The following is an 18,794-nucleotide window of genomic DNA, read 5'->3' on the forward strand; positions in this document are numbered from 1 at the left end:
GAGCTAATGGCTGCTAAAAGCCGCAGAACAGTAAATTATTGACACTTAGCTTGCTTTTGGCAACAAAGCATGGAAAATGCGTGGAGCTAGCGGGATACAGTTAAATAGGCAAACATTACACAGACGTTTAGTACTCGTACTGTATAATACCACTATACTATACAACGATGCACAGAAAGCATCGTTGTAATTATTATTACTGCTGCGCATCGTTGCGTATTATGTACGACACTTGTTTTACATATGCTCGATTCTTCTGCTTATGAGAGGCTTTAGAGGATTCTTGTGTTAATTTGTATTTTCTGCAGTCTTTCACGATCACTTTCCAGTCAGTGTGGTATATGCGAAACTTATGGTTGTCCATAGAGTCGTTCCGGATAACATACAGTGATCGGGCAATTTCTGCACCAGCACTAATCTGTAGCTAGTTGCTAAATTGCAGTACATCTGCTGATGCTTATACAACCTTATATAAAGGCTCGCGATCTTTCTAAACGATCCGTTACGAGCGAAGGTCGGCGTACTTTTACTGTATCTGACACAGGTACAAGTACTTATAGCGCTACGATGGAGCAACTGCTAAGGAAGTTGCCGATGTGTCCACGACGGCACTACGAGTACCTGACTAACTCTAGACGTTTTACAAGCGCTATACAAAACGTCTAGATTGGTTTGCCGTACTGTACATACCATTGCTCCAGATACAACAAAATACGTTAAGCGGCAAGATCAATACGTTGCACTGCATCTGGTTTTCCAAGTACCGCCTTACTATTAATGTTAAAGGCTGTCGATCAAAAGCCCATAGTTTTACAGCGTACAGTGGCGCGCTTCATGTGCAGTCTACGTAAAATATTCCCCTGGACGTTCTGGGCACCCTGTTCGATTTCTGGTACAATATCACTATTTGATATCGCCAGAAGGAGCTGCTACTCTAAAACACAGCAACATTTTTGACTACCAAACTGACCGTACGATGCAGAATCCACGGAATTTTCCTGAAGATGCCGGCAGTCTGCTGGCACTTAGCATTGTGCATGTCCTTTTGGCAGTTGTGGGATTCACCGCAAATCTCTACAATTTTTTCTACGGTAAGAAGGGTTCTAATCTGCTGCCGTTGTTTTATTTTCGGTAAGTTCTTCAAACTCGTCTCTGCACTAAAACCGTACAATTAATTTCTGAACAGCTGACGCTATAACATTATTTCCCCGAATTTCTGCTTAAATTTGAAGATACTCAGTAAAATTGTGTGCTTAACTTTCTCATAACCATTAATTATATGTTGAGCAATACCGCTGTAATTTACTTCGAAGCTATGTAGAACAGTTATTTAACTTGTATGGAGTAGGCAAGTGCCAATGATGGGAATAATCGGTTGGCGCTAATCCAATTTCCACTGGCGTTTGCACATAAGCCGGCTTATGGTATTACTCTTCGTGTCTGCTCCGTGTTCTGCACGACTATGATGGCGGCTCTTGCATAAAATATAACGTAGCTTTATTTCACGCCCTTGCGTTGGTAATGATGTCATCTATGAGTCAACTAAATACCGCAATCGATTTTTCTCCAAGCGATCGATAGCACCAATGGGTGTGAGCAATATCGATTTATTCTGCACCTGTATCCCAGGTGGTCCAAGCCGGGCTGTAAATTTATGTGCCTAATTTGTAGCCTGGCTTCAACTGAGTGGCTTGTACAGTATATCGAATTAAGAAGCATAGTACTTCCTTTAATGGCACAACAATTCAGAAAGTATCAGCAGACAGCAGCTAATAACATACGGTATAAAGGGAAGTTTTTGTATCACATAACATCGAACAAGGATGCAAACGTTTCGACCTGATACGCATGGTGGAGCCGAGAATTTTGCTGAGAAATCATACCAAAGGTTAACTTTCCGATTTATTGTTATTGTAACAAAAATTCTTGCTATTTGTAATAAGTGTCCAGGTTTAGACCTATGTACACCTGGATATGATTTATTTTCAGGACTTCTGTTTTCTGCTCACATTTTTCCGGTGATGCAAACGCTGGCCTTCGTATTCTTTACGATCCCATTGTACGGGATGCAGCTGTTATGGGGGGTCGGCTCGGTGGTGGCATGTGTGCGAGTGTTTGGCGGCAACAGAAATCTAATATTCTTCGGAGAAGATCGGGAGATTAGTGATTGCATGTGCCGAACCTCTTTCGTGTACCTGCTGCTAATGGTTATTGTATGGTTCTTCGCGGTCGCGTCTAGCGCCCAGCCCTTCGTGGCTTCGCTTGGCATGTGGGGTTCAGTCCACCACGTGTTCCAGACCGATCTTACCGGACATCTGGTCATGCTGGGAATGATTCTCGCGCTAATTGCCGGTATGGTCGTGGAAGAGTTTGCCATCCAGCGAAGTGTTTCCGTCAGCAACGATCTCATCTGTATCAATAATAACCACAAGCTTCTTGCCCGAGTTGAAGAACAAACCGGGTCACCGCCACCGGAGACCGTCTAAATGGGGACTGCAGTTCAGAACCAATTTAAAGATGCCCATGAAGCCATTTTTTGGAGCCATGGATCCACCGATGAGTTTGCTGTTGATAGTCCTAAGAAGGAATATTTTACGATATTACCGCTTGCACTTGCTATGAACATGTCGGATTTAACATGTGAGAAAGGAATGCACCAGACGTTTACATTCAGTACATAACATCAATACAACCACATCGCCTTTTAATAACGCCCTTTGTCTTCCGTAAATTCAATTTTGTTGATTGCGATTTGCCTTTTTAATTTCTACGATTGGTAGTTTAATAATTTATTACGATTAGCTTTATAATTTATTCAGATTTTGAACGAAATGCTTCTGTGGCGTTATGGGTGTTTTACTGTGCTGTTGTACGAGGTATTTGTGAGTTTGAACATATACTTGAGCAGTATGCTTGAACAAATCCACAAGCACATTTTAGGATTGTTATAATCCGCAGTATACAATGCTATGCTTCAAATTATCGTCTTAGTGAAATTTCCGGTGCTTTTCAGCAATCACTTGCTGGTAAATAACAGTAGTAATAGTAAGCCAGTTCTTACCGGAGTCAAGTCGTTAGTGGACCAACGACACCAACCCAACCGATGATATATATATTTCTTGTACTTAAAGAACTCCTTTTTAATCTGGTTTTCAAAAATTGTGCCTGCAAGCTTTTCAGCTATGTATGTAAATAGCCCAAGACAGAATGGGACTAATCCTGACTTCAAATTACGGTAAGGTCCGCCAAGCTGTTTATCTCTCCGACTGCCGCTTTTACAAGTTTGCGGTACGACACGGCAAATGACACTGCTCCCCTCTGTATTGCCAGTACAGTGGTACAAAGCGTTATGCTTTGTACCACTGTATTGGCAAATTACGTAACTTAAATCGGGAGTTGTAACAGAATGCTTGTACTTTGGTAAAATGAGACGTCATCTTCAAACCGGTTGTCTAGAAAAGTTATCGGTTGAAAGAACCATTCTCCCAGTACAAAGTCGTAGCTTTCAATCAATGATGAAAGCGAGGCTCCGTGGGTTTTGAATTCGACGAGCCCACCACATACATATATACGCTGATCCAAGGCAAAAGCGCAAGCATCTCTCCTGTCTTCTAAAAGCGGTCCCATTGTTTCCCAAGTTTCAGTTGACATTCTCAAGCGCCAACATGTTTTCACGGATCCTTGAGGCGAACAACCGCCAAAAATGTAAATATCGTTATTAAAGGCAAGCATGGCGAACTGAACTCGAGATCCAGGTAAAACGGGAAGGGAACTCCATTCACCGGTCACAGTATCAAAACATTCCACAAACATCGCGTTTACAACTGTTCCGTTACTAGGCATGCCAATATAAATGATTTTATCAGCCAGCTGCACACCGTTTAGAATCCGAAATATTCTGCAATATGAAAATCGATGACGATAAATTTTAGACTATTCATATGGTTTTACTACAACGGACGCTCTTTTGCGCACGAGCATGATATGATAGCGGTACGAGTAATTTGTGTTGTATTATTGTATGTATTAATATTGCATTATTATTATTGCATTAATATTATTATTCTGTGTTATTATTGTTTCCTGTGGGGCTACTGTACACACAAATAATGAACACCATCCTGCCAAAAAAAATACGTCAGGCAGAGCACACCACTGCATTCCGCGCGCCCAGCAATTTGCGCCCAGCAATTGTATTAATGGCATAGATTTAAATCTGAATCTAAATAAATCTAAATCATTTCCTTCCCGAAAACGGGCAAACGGTTCGCTCGAATGCAGTAGTAACATTTGCTTACTTACTTCTTTGGTACATCCACACTGATAATGGTAGAAGGTGTCAGTAGGTCGGCTATATGCAGCAGATGATCATTTTTGTCCGTAAAGTAAATCTTGTTGTTCACTGTAACGGCATGGTTAATCCTTCTGTCCGGTAAAAAATGAGGAACAGGATGATACGTCTGCTCGGCAACATCCCATACGACTGTTTCGAAGAATCTAGCGTTTTGCAAATTGCCACTTCGCCCGATACGTTCCGCCTGGCATAGCATAGCGGAACTATTAAAAGCTGTAAATTTGAGCTGCTGCTGATTTTCTACGAACTTTGCCGGAAGCGGAAATATTCTTATCGTATTAGTGGAAGGGTCAAATGTTTGTGCGTGGTGATAATTAACATACGACGTAGTATTAGAGTAACCAACGTTTCTGCCGACAGTTTTTTGATGCAGCAACAGCACAATTTCTTTATAATGCAAGTTTTCAATTTTAGACAGCAGAGCCTGCACTTGATCTGCGGAAATTCTGTCTTCACTCTCTATTCGAAGACAACGTTCAATGCACGTGGCCAGAATCGGGTGTGTCAGAACAGGTATAAGTGGGGCGTATCCCTCGGCGACCAGGGTCATATACCGATTATCATTCATTTCGTTGTCATCCGCCACGATTATTGTCGTTCCTTTGTATAAACATTCGTCGTGACGGTTGCTTATGAAATACGACAACTTCAGTATAATACATCCCAAGCTCCATATGTCCGTTTTTCTTCCAGGGCTGTTCTGTTTAGCACCATTAGCGTTCAACGAAACAAAAGTATGCAGCAACTCGGGCGCCATATACCGTATAGTGCCTCGAAGATGGGTGAGATCTCGAGAACACGTACTTCGGTCCTGCATTTGCACTAAATCATCCATGTCACAAAGAACTAGTCTTTCATCGCCACCTTGTAGGGTCCGTATAAGAACGTTTCCCGGTTTCAGATCTCCATGAATAATAGCTTTTTTATGCAGATAGCTTAGTCCGTCAGCAATATCTTTTGCGTAATGTTTTACTACTGAATAAGCAAGACAGTTTCCAGCTTGGTGCAACTTTTTCATTCTGTTTCCAAGATCTCCACCTAAGAATGAATCTGCTCATTTCTTTCCCCTATCCGAATATCACAATAAATAGGTTACTCACCAGAACAAAACTCCATCACGAGCTCGACGGAAAAAAGCCTTCCTGTATGTGGCGTGATAATTTTAATTTTGAAATATCCTACCAAGTGTTCAGTATCAAGATCCAGCAGTGATTTCAGCCTGCCATGCATTCGGTTATACATTTCTTTATCGTCCCAGTGTTCTTCCTTGTCTAGCTGAATAATCTTAACTGCCACTTTGTTTTCTCCGATGTAATCCCCGCGGTCGGTAACCGTCGCGTTGTAGACATTCCCAAAAGAGCCCCTTCCAATACAATGTGCAGTTTTGTACCGACATGTTTTTCCAAGCTCCACCACTGTTTCCTCAGGGTCCATTTTAAAACAAAAGATTGTGCTGGTGTGAAATGATTAGCTGAAGTGACAACCGAAACCCTATAAAAAAAGTAATGCAAACTTGCTACATATATTATTTTGATAAACGATCATGACTTCAGAATCGTAAATCAATGTTGTCTTGCATTTTGCATTAAATGCAGTGCAAGCTGCTGTAAAGGAAGCAACCTGACAATCTCTATCCATGCAGACTGTAAAGACCAGCCGGCATCCGTATGTTGATACTAGTAATTTTATCAGCAAAATGCCGCTTATCGTTTTCTGTAATGAAACTGTGCCAGCAGGCATTAGCCCACGCATATTGTCAGTATACAGTTAATAATCGGGTTATGTATAATGGATTATCAACAGAATTTCTAGAACAACTACTCGTACTCCACAAAACACACTATAATTATACGTACTGGTATCGTTTATGGCACTCTTGCGCTGTAAAAGACCCGCTGCCAGCCTGCTCTGGCGCAACTCGATTCGATTTAAAACGAAGCAGCTTACATGTTTGAGAATACACATACGTTTGGTGGTTGTTAATTTGTATAGAAAGTTTATGAGTTAACATAGCACGTTACATTATTTGCATTTTACAGTATGTACATAACCACAGCTCACATACACTCTTGCTACTTTCTCATGATCACAATATATGTACTGACCTACAGCGCTGTACTCGCACTTAAGCGGGAAAATTGGAATTCGGAAATTATAAAAGAATACTCGTACTTTGGTACTCGTAACACGAGTTATGTAAATAAATATATCTTATTAACGGTTGAAATATCCATATCCCTAGTTTGAAATCATAGCTTTCCATCAAAGCTGAAGGCGAAAAATTTTCCATGAGGCCACCACATATATATATGCGCTGGTCCCAGGCAAAAGCGCAAGCATTTCTATCTTATGGTAATAAAGCAACGGCTGTTTTAATATCTGCCTTAGGTTTGTAATGAAATCGAAGACGAATTGGTTATTTTATTAAAAGCCGCTCGCTTACCTCTTCGGTTTATCCACAGCAACGACGGCGGAAGGTATCGACAAGTCGGTTATTTGTAATAAAATAATCCGGGGAATAAATCTTGTTGTTAATTGTAATGGCGTAATCGTAATCAAGACTGGTGTCTGGTGAAAAATGAGGAATGGGATGGCATGTTTGATCAGCCAAATTCCACACAACGGTTTCGTACAAATCAGCGTCTTGCCAACATTTCTGACCTACGTATAGGTCTTGTTTGGCATAGCACAGCGCTCCTGTTTAGAGCTATAAATGCTTGCAACGGATTTTCAGTCAAATTCGTTGGCACCGGGAACTCGCGTATTGTATTAGCAGAAGGATCAAACAACTGTGCGTAATAACTTGTAGCCGACAAGCTAAAACGGTTAGCTTTGACGCTGGAAAGCTTTCGGTGCAGCAGAATAAAACCTCCTGGATATTTCCGACCTGAGATAAGAGAGCTTGAGCTTGATCACATGAAATCCTATGTTCACTGTTAGTTTGAAGGCAGCGTTCAATGCATATGGTCACTAGGTTTGATTCCGTCAAAACAGGAATAAGAGGAGCATAGCCCTCTATGACCAGGGACATATAACGACTGTCACGAATTTTGTCATCCGCCTCAACAACTTTCATTCCTTTAAACAGATATTCGTGATGACGGCCAGTTACGTGATATAACAATTTCAGCATTATACATCCCAGACTCCATACGTCAGTTTTTCTTCCAGGGGGGTTCTTTTTAACACTCTTCGCTTCCGGCGTAACAAAAGTGCGTAGCATCTCGGGTGACATATACCGGTATGTGCCTCTAATATGTGTCACATCTCGAGAACATGTACTTCTCTCCTGCATTTTCACAAAATCGTCCATGTCACAAAGAAGCAGTCGTTCACAGCCGCTTTGTAGGGTCCGTATAAGGACGTTTCCCGGTTTCAGATCTCCGTGTATAATATTCTTTTTATGCAGATAACTCAGTCCGCCAGCAATATCTCTTGCGTAATGCTTTACGGTTGAATATTCAAGACGGTTCCGAGCTAGTGCAATCTCTCTCATCCTAGTTCCAAGATCTCCATCTGAAGAACAGCTGTTTTTTCCTAAATCCTCATATCTAATTGAAGTTACATCACTCACCAGAACAAAGCTCCATCATGATTGCAACGGAGAAAAACCTTCCTGTATGAGGCGTGGTAATGGTAACTTTAAAATATTCGACCAGGTTTTCGTTTTTAAGATCCAACAGTAATTTTAGCCTATCGTACATTCCTCTGTTCCGCTCTTCATTGTCCCAGTGTTCTGCTTTGTTCAGCTGAATCACTTTTACGGCCACTTGGCTTGCTCCAAAATAATTTCCGCGATTTGTAACAATTGCACTGTATACGTTACCGAAAGTGCCATTCCCAATGCAATGAGTATTTTTGTATCTATACTGACAGGTACTCCCAAACTTAACAATTGCTTCTTGAGTTTCCATTTCACAACGAAAACTTCTCTTAATGTACTGCCTTTGCCGTAGCCAGCAGTGTCAAGCCTTTTTAAATATTTCCACTCTCTTGAAAATCGATCATTTGCAGAATTCAATTCAGCATAATTATTGCTTGCTTGCACAAACAACAGTGCAAATTACTGCACTGAACACAGTTATAATGGGTAGGTGCTTACTAAGCACATTTAATTTGTATCACTCAGTAACGGGCACGCAACATCAATGTAAGCGCTCAACACAATGTCGCTTATCGTATCAATGTGATAAAATAATAACAGAGAACTCGGCAATTGGGTTAAGTACTCTCAAAGCAATTAGGTTTCGTTTGCTAATTATACCGCTAAGGCGGTAACTTTTGTGGGCCCGGAAAATCAGTCTGCTGTGCCACTTGATTCCGTACGAGTATATCAAGGCTGAGCAGCTGCAAAGCATGTGTGCGTGCACGGTGCACTGCATTCGGTATTATAAATGTTTGTAAATGTGAGAATAGTATCTTGATTAAGGACCGGCACGGTAGCCTTTTCTGAGAAGTACCTTCTGTGTCTGGTTTTGTCAAAGCCACAATCATGCGCTATTCTAAAGAAGAAGTTCAACCTTTTCCCAAAATAATAAAGCTGTTTATCAACAGCCCGCTGTCTATCATATGCCTATCCTTGGACAGCGTAAATTGCGGGTGCATATATTATAATTATTTGACATTTATTTCCCTGGCTTTGTCTATCGTCTAATAGCTCATCCAATTGAACGGATCCCCGCCTCGCTGCATGGCTGCGCGCGTGTGCCGTATGACCTGTGCCTCCAAACTCGAGCAAGTTCTGCCGCTTGCTAAACTCAACATCAACAGTTAATATTACCGGAAGTACGTTGTTCCTATGAAGAGTACTCATATTGGGTGAAAGCGCAATCTTCCAATTCCGAAGAAAAGAAACATCACCGCCCTCAAAAACGAAACGGATACCTCAACGCAGGATTTGTCTAGATACTCTGGGCCGCCATGGGTGTGGCAGTGATCACTACAAGTGCTTTATAATTTTAAACACTCCGCTGGATCGTGAAAAAAATAAGTTTGGTTGTACCCGTATTACTGCTACATATACTGTATGACCTTTCCCTGTGTCCAGGATAACAATAACCAGGCTTTGACGTTTATTAGGTCGCTCTGAAATGCGGGGAGGTTTATACACGCTATCAATAAAGTGTGAGCGCTGTTCTTCGTTTTGAATTAACATATTATATGGTCAACATTGATTGTAGACCTGATTATGACGTAAACCGCGCACAGCTTTAGAGTACAATGTTCACGAGACACATTAACGTTAGCCACGTTTTGCATCTCGTTTACTAACCCGTAAGGACTGTCTGTAGCAATTCAGCAGGCTTCTATTCTTTTTATCATTTTTAAACTGAGTAATTTCCAGTCTTGAAGTGATGTGTATAATTAATCACAATTGGCCATCGATGCTGTCGACAATGGTACATATCATGTAGAACCGGAAGTCTGGAAGGCTTTCTCTCCTTCTCTCAGGACGAAATGCAGCATCTCCCAGAACGTCGAGTTAACGGCTAACTGGACGGTATTGGTTGCATTATCCTCACAACTATGGTAGAACGAGTGCCATGCCGGAATTTCTCTGTATCGAATGGATCCACTGTAGAATCTGTTGTGCGTGGCCATTTGTCCGTCCACGTAAAGTGCCAGACGATACCGATCGAAATTGGTGTTGTAGATCTCGTACGGCACTTTACCGCTGTTATATAGCCACTCATCGCGATAATCATTCCAATAGCGAGCCAATATTTCCTGAATGAAAGTATGACCTTTCCGGCAAGCGATAAATCCGCTGTTCATCCACTGGTCTTCGCGCGATAGCAGGCACTCCCATTTGCCTGTTTTCCAGTCATTCAACAACGCTGTAGAAAATACAAAGCCCGGTTTTCGCTTTGTTAATTTTGTCAAGCGTAATTTCGATTTATCGGGCTTTCAGTTTTTTCTTATATAGAGAAAGTAATCTTGTAATTTATTATTACTAATCACTGGATTTCGGTGCGGTGCTTACTTTGTATCTTTGGAAGGTAAAATACGTCAGTATCAGTGACCAATCCACCGTATTTATAAGCCACGGTATACTTTGCTTTGCAGTATCCGCTTCATGTTGGATTTCTGCAATCCGTCTCCCATTAATTACTAACCGCAGCGGAGTGGAAATAAAGTTAACCAGTGAATAGTTGTTGATCATATTACAAGCATCGAATGGCCAGAATTCGGGGTAATTTGTGTGGATGTAAATTTTGCTTGGTTGCACATAAAGCAAAATAGACAGGACGCTAACACATTCTGTCCAGCAGAAACTGTGCGAATTATTGGGTGGATGCCTATAAAACCGAACTATGTGTACCGGAAATCTGTCTCCGTCGCCATAACTCACGATATCTTGCACAATATTTGGTAGGGGATGCCGAGAAGCAGTTTGGGAGATGTTAGGAGGTTCTTTTTGATTATCTCTGAATGGCGTAATGAATGATGTTTTTATAAACTGTGTGTCAGAGACTGCAGTCAAGAAAACGGCGAAGTACAACGCAACCAGGGCAATCAAGGCGATGGTGAATATCCTGCATGGTTGTTTAAGCATTGAATACACACGATGATTCCGTGCCAGCTGGGTTAAATATAGAACGTTATTATTAATGAAGCCAAAGCCAAAAAGGACTTAAAGGGTTATCATACTAGTTGAGATACAGCGAAAACTCTGAAAATGGTCTTTCCTAACGAGCAGTTTCAGAAATCACGCGCTCTACTATACAACTACCGGTTGTATTGTAGTGGCTATGTGTAGATTTTCGAAAGAAGTGCTCTCAGTTACGAGCGTCACGCATCTGTAAAATATAAGCAATCAACCCAAGCAGTACATACGTATAATACCGAAATTTATGGCAAATATTCTGACTTCTACTATTGTTTACGTACCATGATGCTATTACTTACCAGTTACCATGCATCCGTCAGTGTATTAACTGGCATTAACCGGCAGCGCCGGTGTTATTATTACTCGTACTTCGGGTAGCACACCTTTCTCTTCAATGGTAGTTGCACCAGTTATTAGAAGCTGCATACTTCCTGTTGTCTGTGCATGTGTGCAGGTCGGTATCGCTTGGTCAAACTGCCATACTGCAGCCGCATACGAACACAGTGCTGCAGTAAGCGCAATGACACCATTACTGTTTTGCTGCTTGCCCCCAGCAAACATCATTCGAGTTGTTAATGTGCAGTACTCGTCCTAATTTAACATATAAATTGGCTTCATTTTTTTCAAACAGGCTTGGATGCTTCAAGCCGGAAGCTGAAAAGAACTGAACAAAATTAGTACTTAACTAACCAGCCAAATATTATAAAAATTAGCCCGTCATGAAATGTTGAAACTGAAAATAAAAAACATTTATAGCTTTCTCCTTGTTCAAATAAGCGTGTAAAGCAAGATAGGATAACTCGGATAACATTTATGACAACGCTGAAGCCTTCCGGTAGCCTGCCTTCACGAAAATTATGGAACGTCCGTAGTGCGTACTAATTGCGTAGCACTCCGTACGTAACATTCCGTGCGTACGCTTTTGCGTGCTCCGACTTGAGCCCGCATCATTTTACAGTTTTTCTTATGGGATGGCAGATGGCTTAATTTTATTTCCAGATTAGCTATCATTTTGGCAGTTTCGTGACTTTTGTAACCTGTTCTTGTAGTAATTTACTGATTGCTGACTTATCGTAATTCTTACAAGAACTAAAGGATATTGATTCTGCTCAGATTATCGTTTTGAACTGCCAAAAGGAGGCAGTTAATATTTAACAATGGAAGCACTGTCAACAGAGACAGTGGCTGGCGGTCGGAAGGCAATGGCGCGTTCCTTCCAGGACCTTCCTGATGAGATGGTATCACATGTCTTCTCCTTCTTGGACATTATCGACATTACGAACAGTTCCATGTAAGTGCTGGTCTTGATTGACTCGTTTGGTGGTCATTCCGTATTACGTGGGGTTAGTATAACCGACCGGCGACCAGTAACGGTTTTTAGCATATATCGTACAGTTTGTCGGGTTCCTGGTTCCAGTGCACATTTCTTTAAATTTTCTCGTTTTTGACTAGTTTAAAAATTATTAAGTCTACGGTAGATGCGTTCGGTGCTGTTTCCTCACTTTCCTGTTTAGCGCTGCGATATGGCGCACCATGTCAAATTTTGGCTACAGAGCCTACAGTTGTGTTTTATGCACGCGAAGTGAACCGCTTCGGCATCTCTACAGCGGCAAGCTTTGAATGCATAGCGGCAGCCCGCTCCTTTGCCTTGCCGCCTTTCCACTGTTTCCAAAAGTTGTGCACAAAGCCGACAGGGCATATAAGTAATTATTAGATTTTATTTTTAATATTGGGAGTGTTTGACTTCAATAATGTTGGATTGCATTCAGATTATATTCTGTACCCAGAGGTAATGGTAAAGACTAAAGACTACCTTCTGTGATGTGCTGGGAATACTTGTAAGAATTATAAACATTCGCCTGTTTTTCTGCTAGTTTGTAAAACAGACGTGTGAGCGTCATTTTTTTATTTCACTATGAATTTTATTGAAGCAGTGGATAAATCTGCTACGTACTTATATTTTTTTAGCGTCTGCAAACAGTGGCAGCGAGCAAGCCGCAGCGCCGCTCTGCAGAAGGCCGTCATCATCGACGTACAGAAATGGGCCGCGTACGTCCCACGACCTCCATCCGCAGATACCATAATCTTCCGCCGACACTTCTATCCGGGTTTCCCATCAATGCCGGACCAGTTCTCCGGCCAACGGAAATCCCTACTGGCACGCTTCATCACCGGGCGAACCCGCCAACTCATCGTTCGCTGGCCGTTGGGATCCCTGCCACCCGCACCGGAAATGATAGAGGACCCGGCGGATGTGTCGCTCATGGCCTTCTACTACAATTTCTACTATGATCTTCCGCAGATCGGTGACCATCTCCGGGAAATCCTGAAGGACTACGTGCCGCAGGTGTTAAAGAACGGAGATATCGGCAAATTGGTGTTGACGCTGCAGAATCTGCAGCTGTCGTTGGATATCCTGTCCGGCATTATGCCGCGTGGTATTACTAAAGTGAAGCTGGAGAATGTGAAGATGTTTTGCCATTTCCACGCTGGGCCGTTGATGGAGCGGGAACTACCGGTTACGTTCAGTGCGCAGATTGACAAGGATGTCATCGTGAAAACCGGGAACGTATGGCCGTTTATTCACACCGATACTCTGGTGAATCATTCGTTTGATATGCTTCCGAAAGCTCTGGTTCAATCGTTTGAATATTTTAACCGATTTTTTCCGGCGGCGTTGAGTGCCGCAGAGGAGGACTCCGCTGCACGCAAACTGCAGTCTAAAGATCCTGTCGGTGGCACACTTTCTCTGTATTTGTTCAGGTAACGAATTCATTTTATTAACGAATAATATTAGATATACAGGGCTTTTCACACGTTTTAGTTTTTAAGGTGTTGATGAGGTGGTGATGATGTCCCAAAAGGGGCATGTGGCGCCTCCACTAAGTCTTTAAGACTGTACATTCGGTGCTTAAACATATTTATTATTTGCGGTTTTCAGTTGTGGCGGAATGCTGCCTTTTGGGGATGGGTACCCTGTCAACGCAATGCAGCTGACTGTGGACCGAATCCGAACATTTCCTTCTTGGCTGCAGCATCTTGTCGTGGAATTATTAAAGAGATACGCCGATTAATATTGTGCAACTGATTAAGGTCATTGCAACTCAGTAGAACTAGGCTACATTAAAATATTATGCCTTTAGTTTATACTTCCGGATAGACCACTTTTTCTGGCCAGGATTAAGATTGCGGTCTTTTTCGTCATTTACTGACAATATTTTTTTTAATAAGTGCGATATTTATAATCGATCTTATCAGTTTCCTGTGGGCTGGTTCTAATCCTTAAGATGGTGTTTTCTATACAAAATGGGCCGTAGCATTGCGACAACTATTAGCAAGTATAATAACCGTTTAACTGCTTAACAGATTACTCAGTTTTTTAGTTTACTATCAGGAATTTATTTACTGTTATTTCAAAATACTGCGCTAATTGTCACAGACACCAAAGTCATCTTGTTAACAGGTCCCATTGACAAAAATGTGTTAGCAGTCACAAGACCGTAAATTAAAACGGTGTGATTAACCTCACTTTTCGCTTGTCTAATGGCTAATACTGCATCCTACGGGAAAACATTTACTGTTTCTTTGTGGATTGTGTAGCCAAACGATTGCTTCTTATTGTTGTTCTTGTTGATGGTGGTGTCGTATAAGGAAACATTTTCATTCCCTCCGCAGCAATATAATGTACCATCTCATAAAACGATGAATTCACCGCCAGTCTCAGCGTGTTCGTGGCATTATCCTCACAGCTATAGTAATACGAATGCCATGCGGGGACATCCCGGTACGGGACGAATCCCAGGTGACCGCTGCTGTGGTTGCCCATGTGACGCTCCACAAAGAAATTCTTCTGGTACTCCGGGTTGTTGCTGTATACTGCCAGAGGCACGTTGCCGCTATTGTATAGCCATCCATTTGGCGGATCCTCCCGGAAATCATCGCGGTATACCGTCAGAATGTCTCGGATGTACGGATGGCCTTTGCGACAAGTGATGAAGCCGCTGTTTAACAGCGTATGCCTGTTGTCACCGGTTAGCAGGCATTCGTACTTTCCATCTTTCCATTGCTGTAGCAGCGCTGCAATGAAAATCAGAAGTTTTAGGAAATGCTTGATATATTTTGTAGAGCTTACTTAAAAGATTAAAACTTGAAAATTTCTTCTGAAGTGTCAGTTTTAAATTGCATTTCCAGGAAAACGAATGCTTATTAATTTTTTTACGTAACAGACTTTGAATAAGCATATTTTTTCGAAAATGCGTCCAACGATTTTTTATCGACGATAACGAAAGCTCTCTTGAATATTCAGAGATTAAGATGAACTGCGTTCATTTCAAGGAAGTTACGCTGAACTTACGGATAATTTTTGGCAAATAGAAGACATCAATATCCGTGACGATCCCGCCATACTTGTACGCGATACTGTACTTGACGAAATCCGCCTCATGCGCCACCGCCTTGATGTGTTTACCGGCGCCCAGAATATGTCTCCGGCGCGTGTACACAAACTGCATTAGCGAATAATCCGTAATCATATGACATCGTTCAAACGGCCAAAAATCCGGATGATTGGTGTGGATGTAAATCTTCGACGGACGAATGTACATGAGAATCGATAGGATACTGATACATTCCAACCAACAGAAGCTGTGGGTGTCTTTGGTGGGTGTCACCTTATAGAAACGGACGATATGTACAGGTAAAAAATGTTGGCTTTCAGGGAGAACTACATCGTTGGTGATATCCGGAACCGGGTTTCCGGCGTCGTAAATAGCAACTGTGGAAGGAAGATGATGGCTAATACGTCGCCGTAAAATAAACAAAATAAACACCGCTGCAATCGAGGTGGTTATTATCACTGCAAGCCTTTTCGAGCACATTTTTGTAAAGATAAATCCGGGTATCAATGCAATTACTCCACAACTAGAGTAAACTCCGGTCGACTGGCAGTAAATTTTCATTAACGGGCATGCTTCGTGGTTTGTACAGTCGAACGAGGCGCAATGGTAGACTCGCATTATCACTGCCATCAGTCGTCATGATCACAGACAGCGATAAAAATCGAATCGTTTGTGAACAGTGCTGCGAAAATCTGATAACATAGTGTGGTTTTATTTATATAAAAGAGCGGGTGAAAGCACAGAATTAAAATTATTCGTATCCGTATAATTACGCAGGTTAATATCGAGAAATCCGTTTTTACTGTCTAAATTTTCGAATCACTTATCGTGCTTCAGTAGTATAGTGAAATTTCACTCACTTGTCAGCGTGTATTCTATAGTACAGGTAGTGTATTCTACAGTGCAGAAAAAAACCATCAGATGGTTTTCTTTATGAGCTGTTTAATATTCCAACTTGCCGTGCGCTGATATTATGGCACAGTTTAAACCGGTAGTTATCTTTTGTCGTACAGTGCTTCGTCAGCACCACAAAATAATAAAATACAGATACCTTAAGTGATGCATCAGCGGTTTCTTTTCTTTTTAGACAATGCGGTTGCTCTGATTTGATAGAAGGACTTGTATTTCTTATACGGTTAGCGGCACTGCTCACCGGTTGCAACGTTGCACAGCAGCAATTAAATGCAAACCGGTTTGAAAAAACAACCGCTGAGAGCGTTTTATCATGGGTTTCTAGATAATCTGAACAATAGGTCATAGTAATGGATCGAAGGTGCATTAATAGGACAGCGTGCAGGAAGGATCGAAGGTGCACAGTACTGCTGAGCATTCACAACGCTTGCTATAAATAATGCACATAATAATAAGGAATTTATTGTCTTCGTGGCAGTTCGTGCGACAAGGCGGTGCGCTTTTTAAGCAGTGAACAGCTGAATATTACGCAGTCATAGAAAGCACGGTGAAGCAGTCATTAACAAAAGGTAACACGTAAAAGAATGTACCTGCGGTACATATCTGTACAGGTAACGTAGAAATTACGCTACTTTCATCGTGCTACTACAGTATAGTACTTATTGGCTATTTCATTGCAGTTTATTTGTTATTAATCGCTGCGTGAACGGTTAGGAAAGCAGTAAGAAGAGGGTTCTAAAGAAAACAAAATTTGAAAAAAAGGCAGAAAGCAAGCAATATTTTGAGCTGTGGTATCAGACAACCCATACATGAAAGAGCAGAAGATAATTATAATGGCCACGAGAGTTCACAAATGTAAGAACCTTTTAAACCATTTAAGTTCTTTCCATTTCAAGCCTTATGAAGCTTTACGAAAGGATTCAAGGGATTTGTCAGAAGACGGTGGAAGGAAACCTCATTTCATAGTGATGTTAATTTTTCATTGAAGGAGCCGGAATCAGGAACGACTGTCATACCGCATGCACAGACTTCACGAGGCCCGGACACAGAGAGCAGCGAACGAACTAGAGGCTACCAAAGTAACAAGAATCTACAGATTTACTCATATACACGTAATCAAAGAAGCAAACAAGAGATGTACTAACGACGCCGGTTTTTGGTTGGAATGCAGCCGGAATCGCAGTTACCGTAATTATCGGATTTGGGCCCCCCGCAATAAGAGCCCCCCCCCGTAATAAGCCCCCCTCCCCGACCCTGTTTGAAAAATAAGACCACCCCCCGAAATTACGCCCCAGGGGGCCGTTAATAAATGTCAAGCGCCGCAAAATGATAAGGTATACCGCAAAATTTAGCCGCAAAAGTTGTTGTAATTTAATGAGAAACAGTTAACGGACATCAATATAATGCGGTATTCGTTGGCAAACAGCTGTATAAGGAGGTATACACTCCAAAATGTTCCTCCCAAGGTTGTGCAGTTGCATATACCGCCAATAATACCGGTAAAAAATACCGTTTAAAAAATAATGCCACCCCCCGAAATTGCGCCCCCTCCCCGAAATAAGCCCCCCTCCGCCATGGCATTCGAACTATTTGCACCCCAGGGCCACAAATTCGATAATTATTATTATTATTACGGCACAAGAGCAGACAACCCCGAAGGGACTTCAAGTCTGGTCGAACAAAAACAATTTTCTGCTAACAAAAACATTTAGGAGATTTTAACAGATCTGAGTAGAAATTTGAAAGAAGGTACAGAACTTGCTTCGAGAATTTTAGGATTAACAGCAAGAATTTTATCAAGAAGACGCTTTAGCCGCATTTCCATAGTCCACCCTCCGATAACTTTCTTTGCCCGCGTAACATCGATCCGGGCCGGCTTCCGCAAGTTGTAGCGCGTGGTGCTATCTTTTACTTGGATCATGTCCAGGAGGTAGGCCGGAAGCGGTATACTATTCAAGGCGATACTACAGGCCGCCATGTCGCGCCGCTAATGGATTAAAAAACCAACACTGCTACGCTTATGTTGTTATTTCTGCTCATAGCCTTAATACGTCTTCCAGATGTTTCGCTAAGCTTCGGCAACCACCTTCTATCAGTTTATGCTTTTTAAAATGAAAAAATATGGTTAGCTGCCCAATCTTTTTGCCATTTCTTTTGCCAAGGCTTAAATTTGGGACGTCTTACATGTTTTCGAAATATTTCTGTATGCTGTGTATAACCTGTTTCTTACGATGCCCGGTGGGCAAGTGCGTACAACAGTTCTCGGAAAAGGTTATTTATTGAGTAACAAGGAAAGTAAGGAAACTGCCGGCATTTGCCGGTTCCGCATTTCTCTGAATGTTCTAAACGCCATAAAATTTTGCGAGCAGATCCATTTAAATTCAAGCTATAGCTTAGCTTTCGATGCTTAAGCGACGAGAAAGCCATTTTTAACCGTATCTCGTTTTTTTTAAGCTGGTTCGTATTAATAATCACTTTTTAACGCGATTTCGAAATCCCAGGTTTCGATACCGAAAAATAA

At 41.8% G+C, this 18,794-nt stretch overlaps 6 protein-coding genes across 7 annotated transcripts; 2 read left to right on the forward strand and 4 right to left on the reverse strand.

Annotated features, from left to right (window-relative positions):
- Nucleotides 1-892: 892 nt before the first annotated feature.
- On the forward strand, nucleotides 893-2,835 carry LOC129589828 (uncharacterized). Of its 2 annotated transcripts, none has more exons than XM_055484711.1 (2): nucleotides 893-1,131; nucleotides 1,990-2,835. In XM_055484711.1, the coding sequence occupies exons 1-2, from the start codon at nucleotides 1,005-1,007 to the stop codon at nucleotides 2,484-2,486; spliced, it is 624 nt and encodes a 207-aa protein (XP_055340686.1). In that variant the 5' UTR covers nucleotides 893-1,004; the 3' UTR covers nucleotides 2,487-2,835. The 2 variants fall into 2 exon arrangements, with proteins under 2 accessions (XP_055340686.1, XP_055340687.1); XM_055484712.1 differs by having other exon boundaries at nucleotides 893-1,091.
- On the reverse strand, nucleotides 1,792-5,915 carry LOC129589827 (uncharacterized). The gene is made up of 4 exons (XM_055484710.1): nucleotides 5,455-5,915; nucleotides 4,303-5,392; nucleotides 3,565-3,898; nucleotides 1,792-2,577 (listed from the first exon to the last, which is right to left on the reverse strand). Exons 1-4 carry the CDS (start codon nucleotides 5,786-5,788, stop codon nucleotides 2,512-2,514), a joined length of 1,824 nt encoding a protein of 607 aa, XP_055340685.1. The 5' UTR covers nucleotides 5,789-5,915; the 3' UTR covers nucleotides 1,792-2,511.
- Nucleotides 5,916-6,953: 1,038 nt separating this feature from the next.
- On the reverse strand, nucleotides 6,954-8,259 carry LOC129589878 (serine/threonine-protein kinase ULK3-like). The gene is made up of 2 exons (XM_055484778.1): nucleotides 7,929-8,259; nucleotides 6,954-7,870 (listed from the first exon to the last, which is right to left on the reverse strand). Exons 1-2 carry the CDS (start codon nucleotides 8,056-8,058, stop codon nucleotides 7,089-7,091), a joined length of 912 nt encoding a protein of 303 aa, XP_055340753.1. The 5' UTR covers nucleotides 8,059-8,259; the 3' UTR covers nucleotides 6,954-7,088.
- A 1,390-nt stretch (nucleotides 8,260-9,649) lies between these two features.
- Nucleotides 9,650-11,084, reverse strand: LOC129589747 (uncharacterized). Its single transcript, XM_055484597.1, has 2 exons — nucleotides 10,409-11,084; nucleotides 9,650-10,191 (listed from the first exon to the last, which is right to left on the reverse strand). Exons 1-2 carry the CDS (start codon nucleotides 10,908-10,910, stop codon nucleotides 9,761-9,763), a joined length of 933 nt encoding a protein of 310 aa, XP_055340572.1. The 5' UTR covers nucleotides 10,911-11,084; the 3' UTR covers nucleotides 9,650-9,760.
- An 878-nt stretch (nucleotides 11,085-11,962) lies between these two features.
- LOC129589748 (uncharacterized) lies at nucleotides 11,963-13,505 on the forward strand. Its single transcript, XM_055484598.1, has 3 exons — nucleotides 11,963-12,255; nucleotides 12,933-13,402; nucleotides 13,501-13,505. The coding sequence occupies exons 1-3, from the start codon at nucleotides 12,122-12,124 to the stop codon at nucleotides 13,503-13,505; spliced, it is 609 nt and encodes a 202-aa protein (XP_055340573.1). The 5' UTR covers nucleotides 11,963-12,121.
- An 848-nt stretch (nucleotides 13,506-14,353) lies between these two features.
- LOC129589824 (uncharacterized) lies at nucleotides 14,354-16,285 on the reverse strand. Its single transcript, XM_055484705.1, has 2 exons — nucleotides 15,319-16,285; nucleotides 14,354-15,041 (listed from the first exon to the last, which is right to left on the reverse strand). Exons 1-2 carry the CDS (start codon nucleotides 15,989-15,991, stop codon nucleotides 14,539-14,541), a joined length of 1,176 nt encoding a protein of 391 aa, XP_055340680.1. The 5' UTR covers nucleotides 15,992-16,285; the 3' UTR covers nucleotides 14,354-14,538.
- Between the last annotated feature and the right edge of the window lie 2,509 nt (nucleotides 16,286-18,794).

This window comes from Paramacrobiotus metropolitanus, unplaced genomic scaffold (genome assembly GCF_019649055.1).
Source record: "Paramacrobiotus metropolitanus isolate TYO unplaced genomic scaffold, Prichtersi_v1.0 Parri_scaffold0000037, whole genome shotgun sequence".
Classification (NCBI taxonomy): Eukaryota; Metazoa; Tardigrada; class Eutardigrada; order Parachela; family Macrobiotidae; genus Paramacrobiotus; species Paramacrobiotus metropolitanus.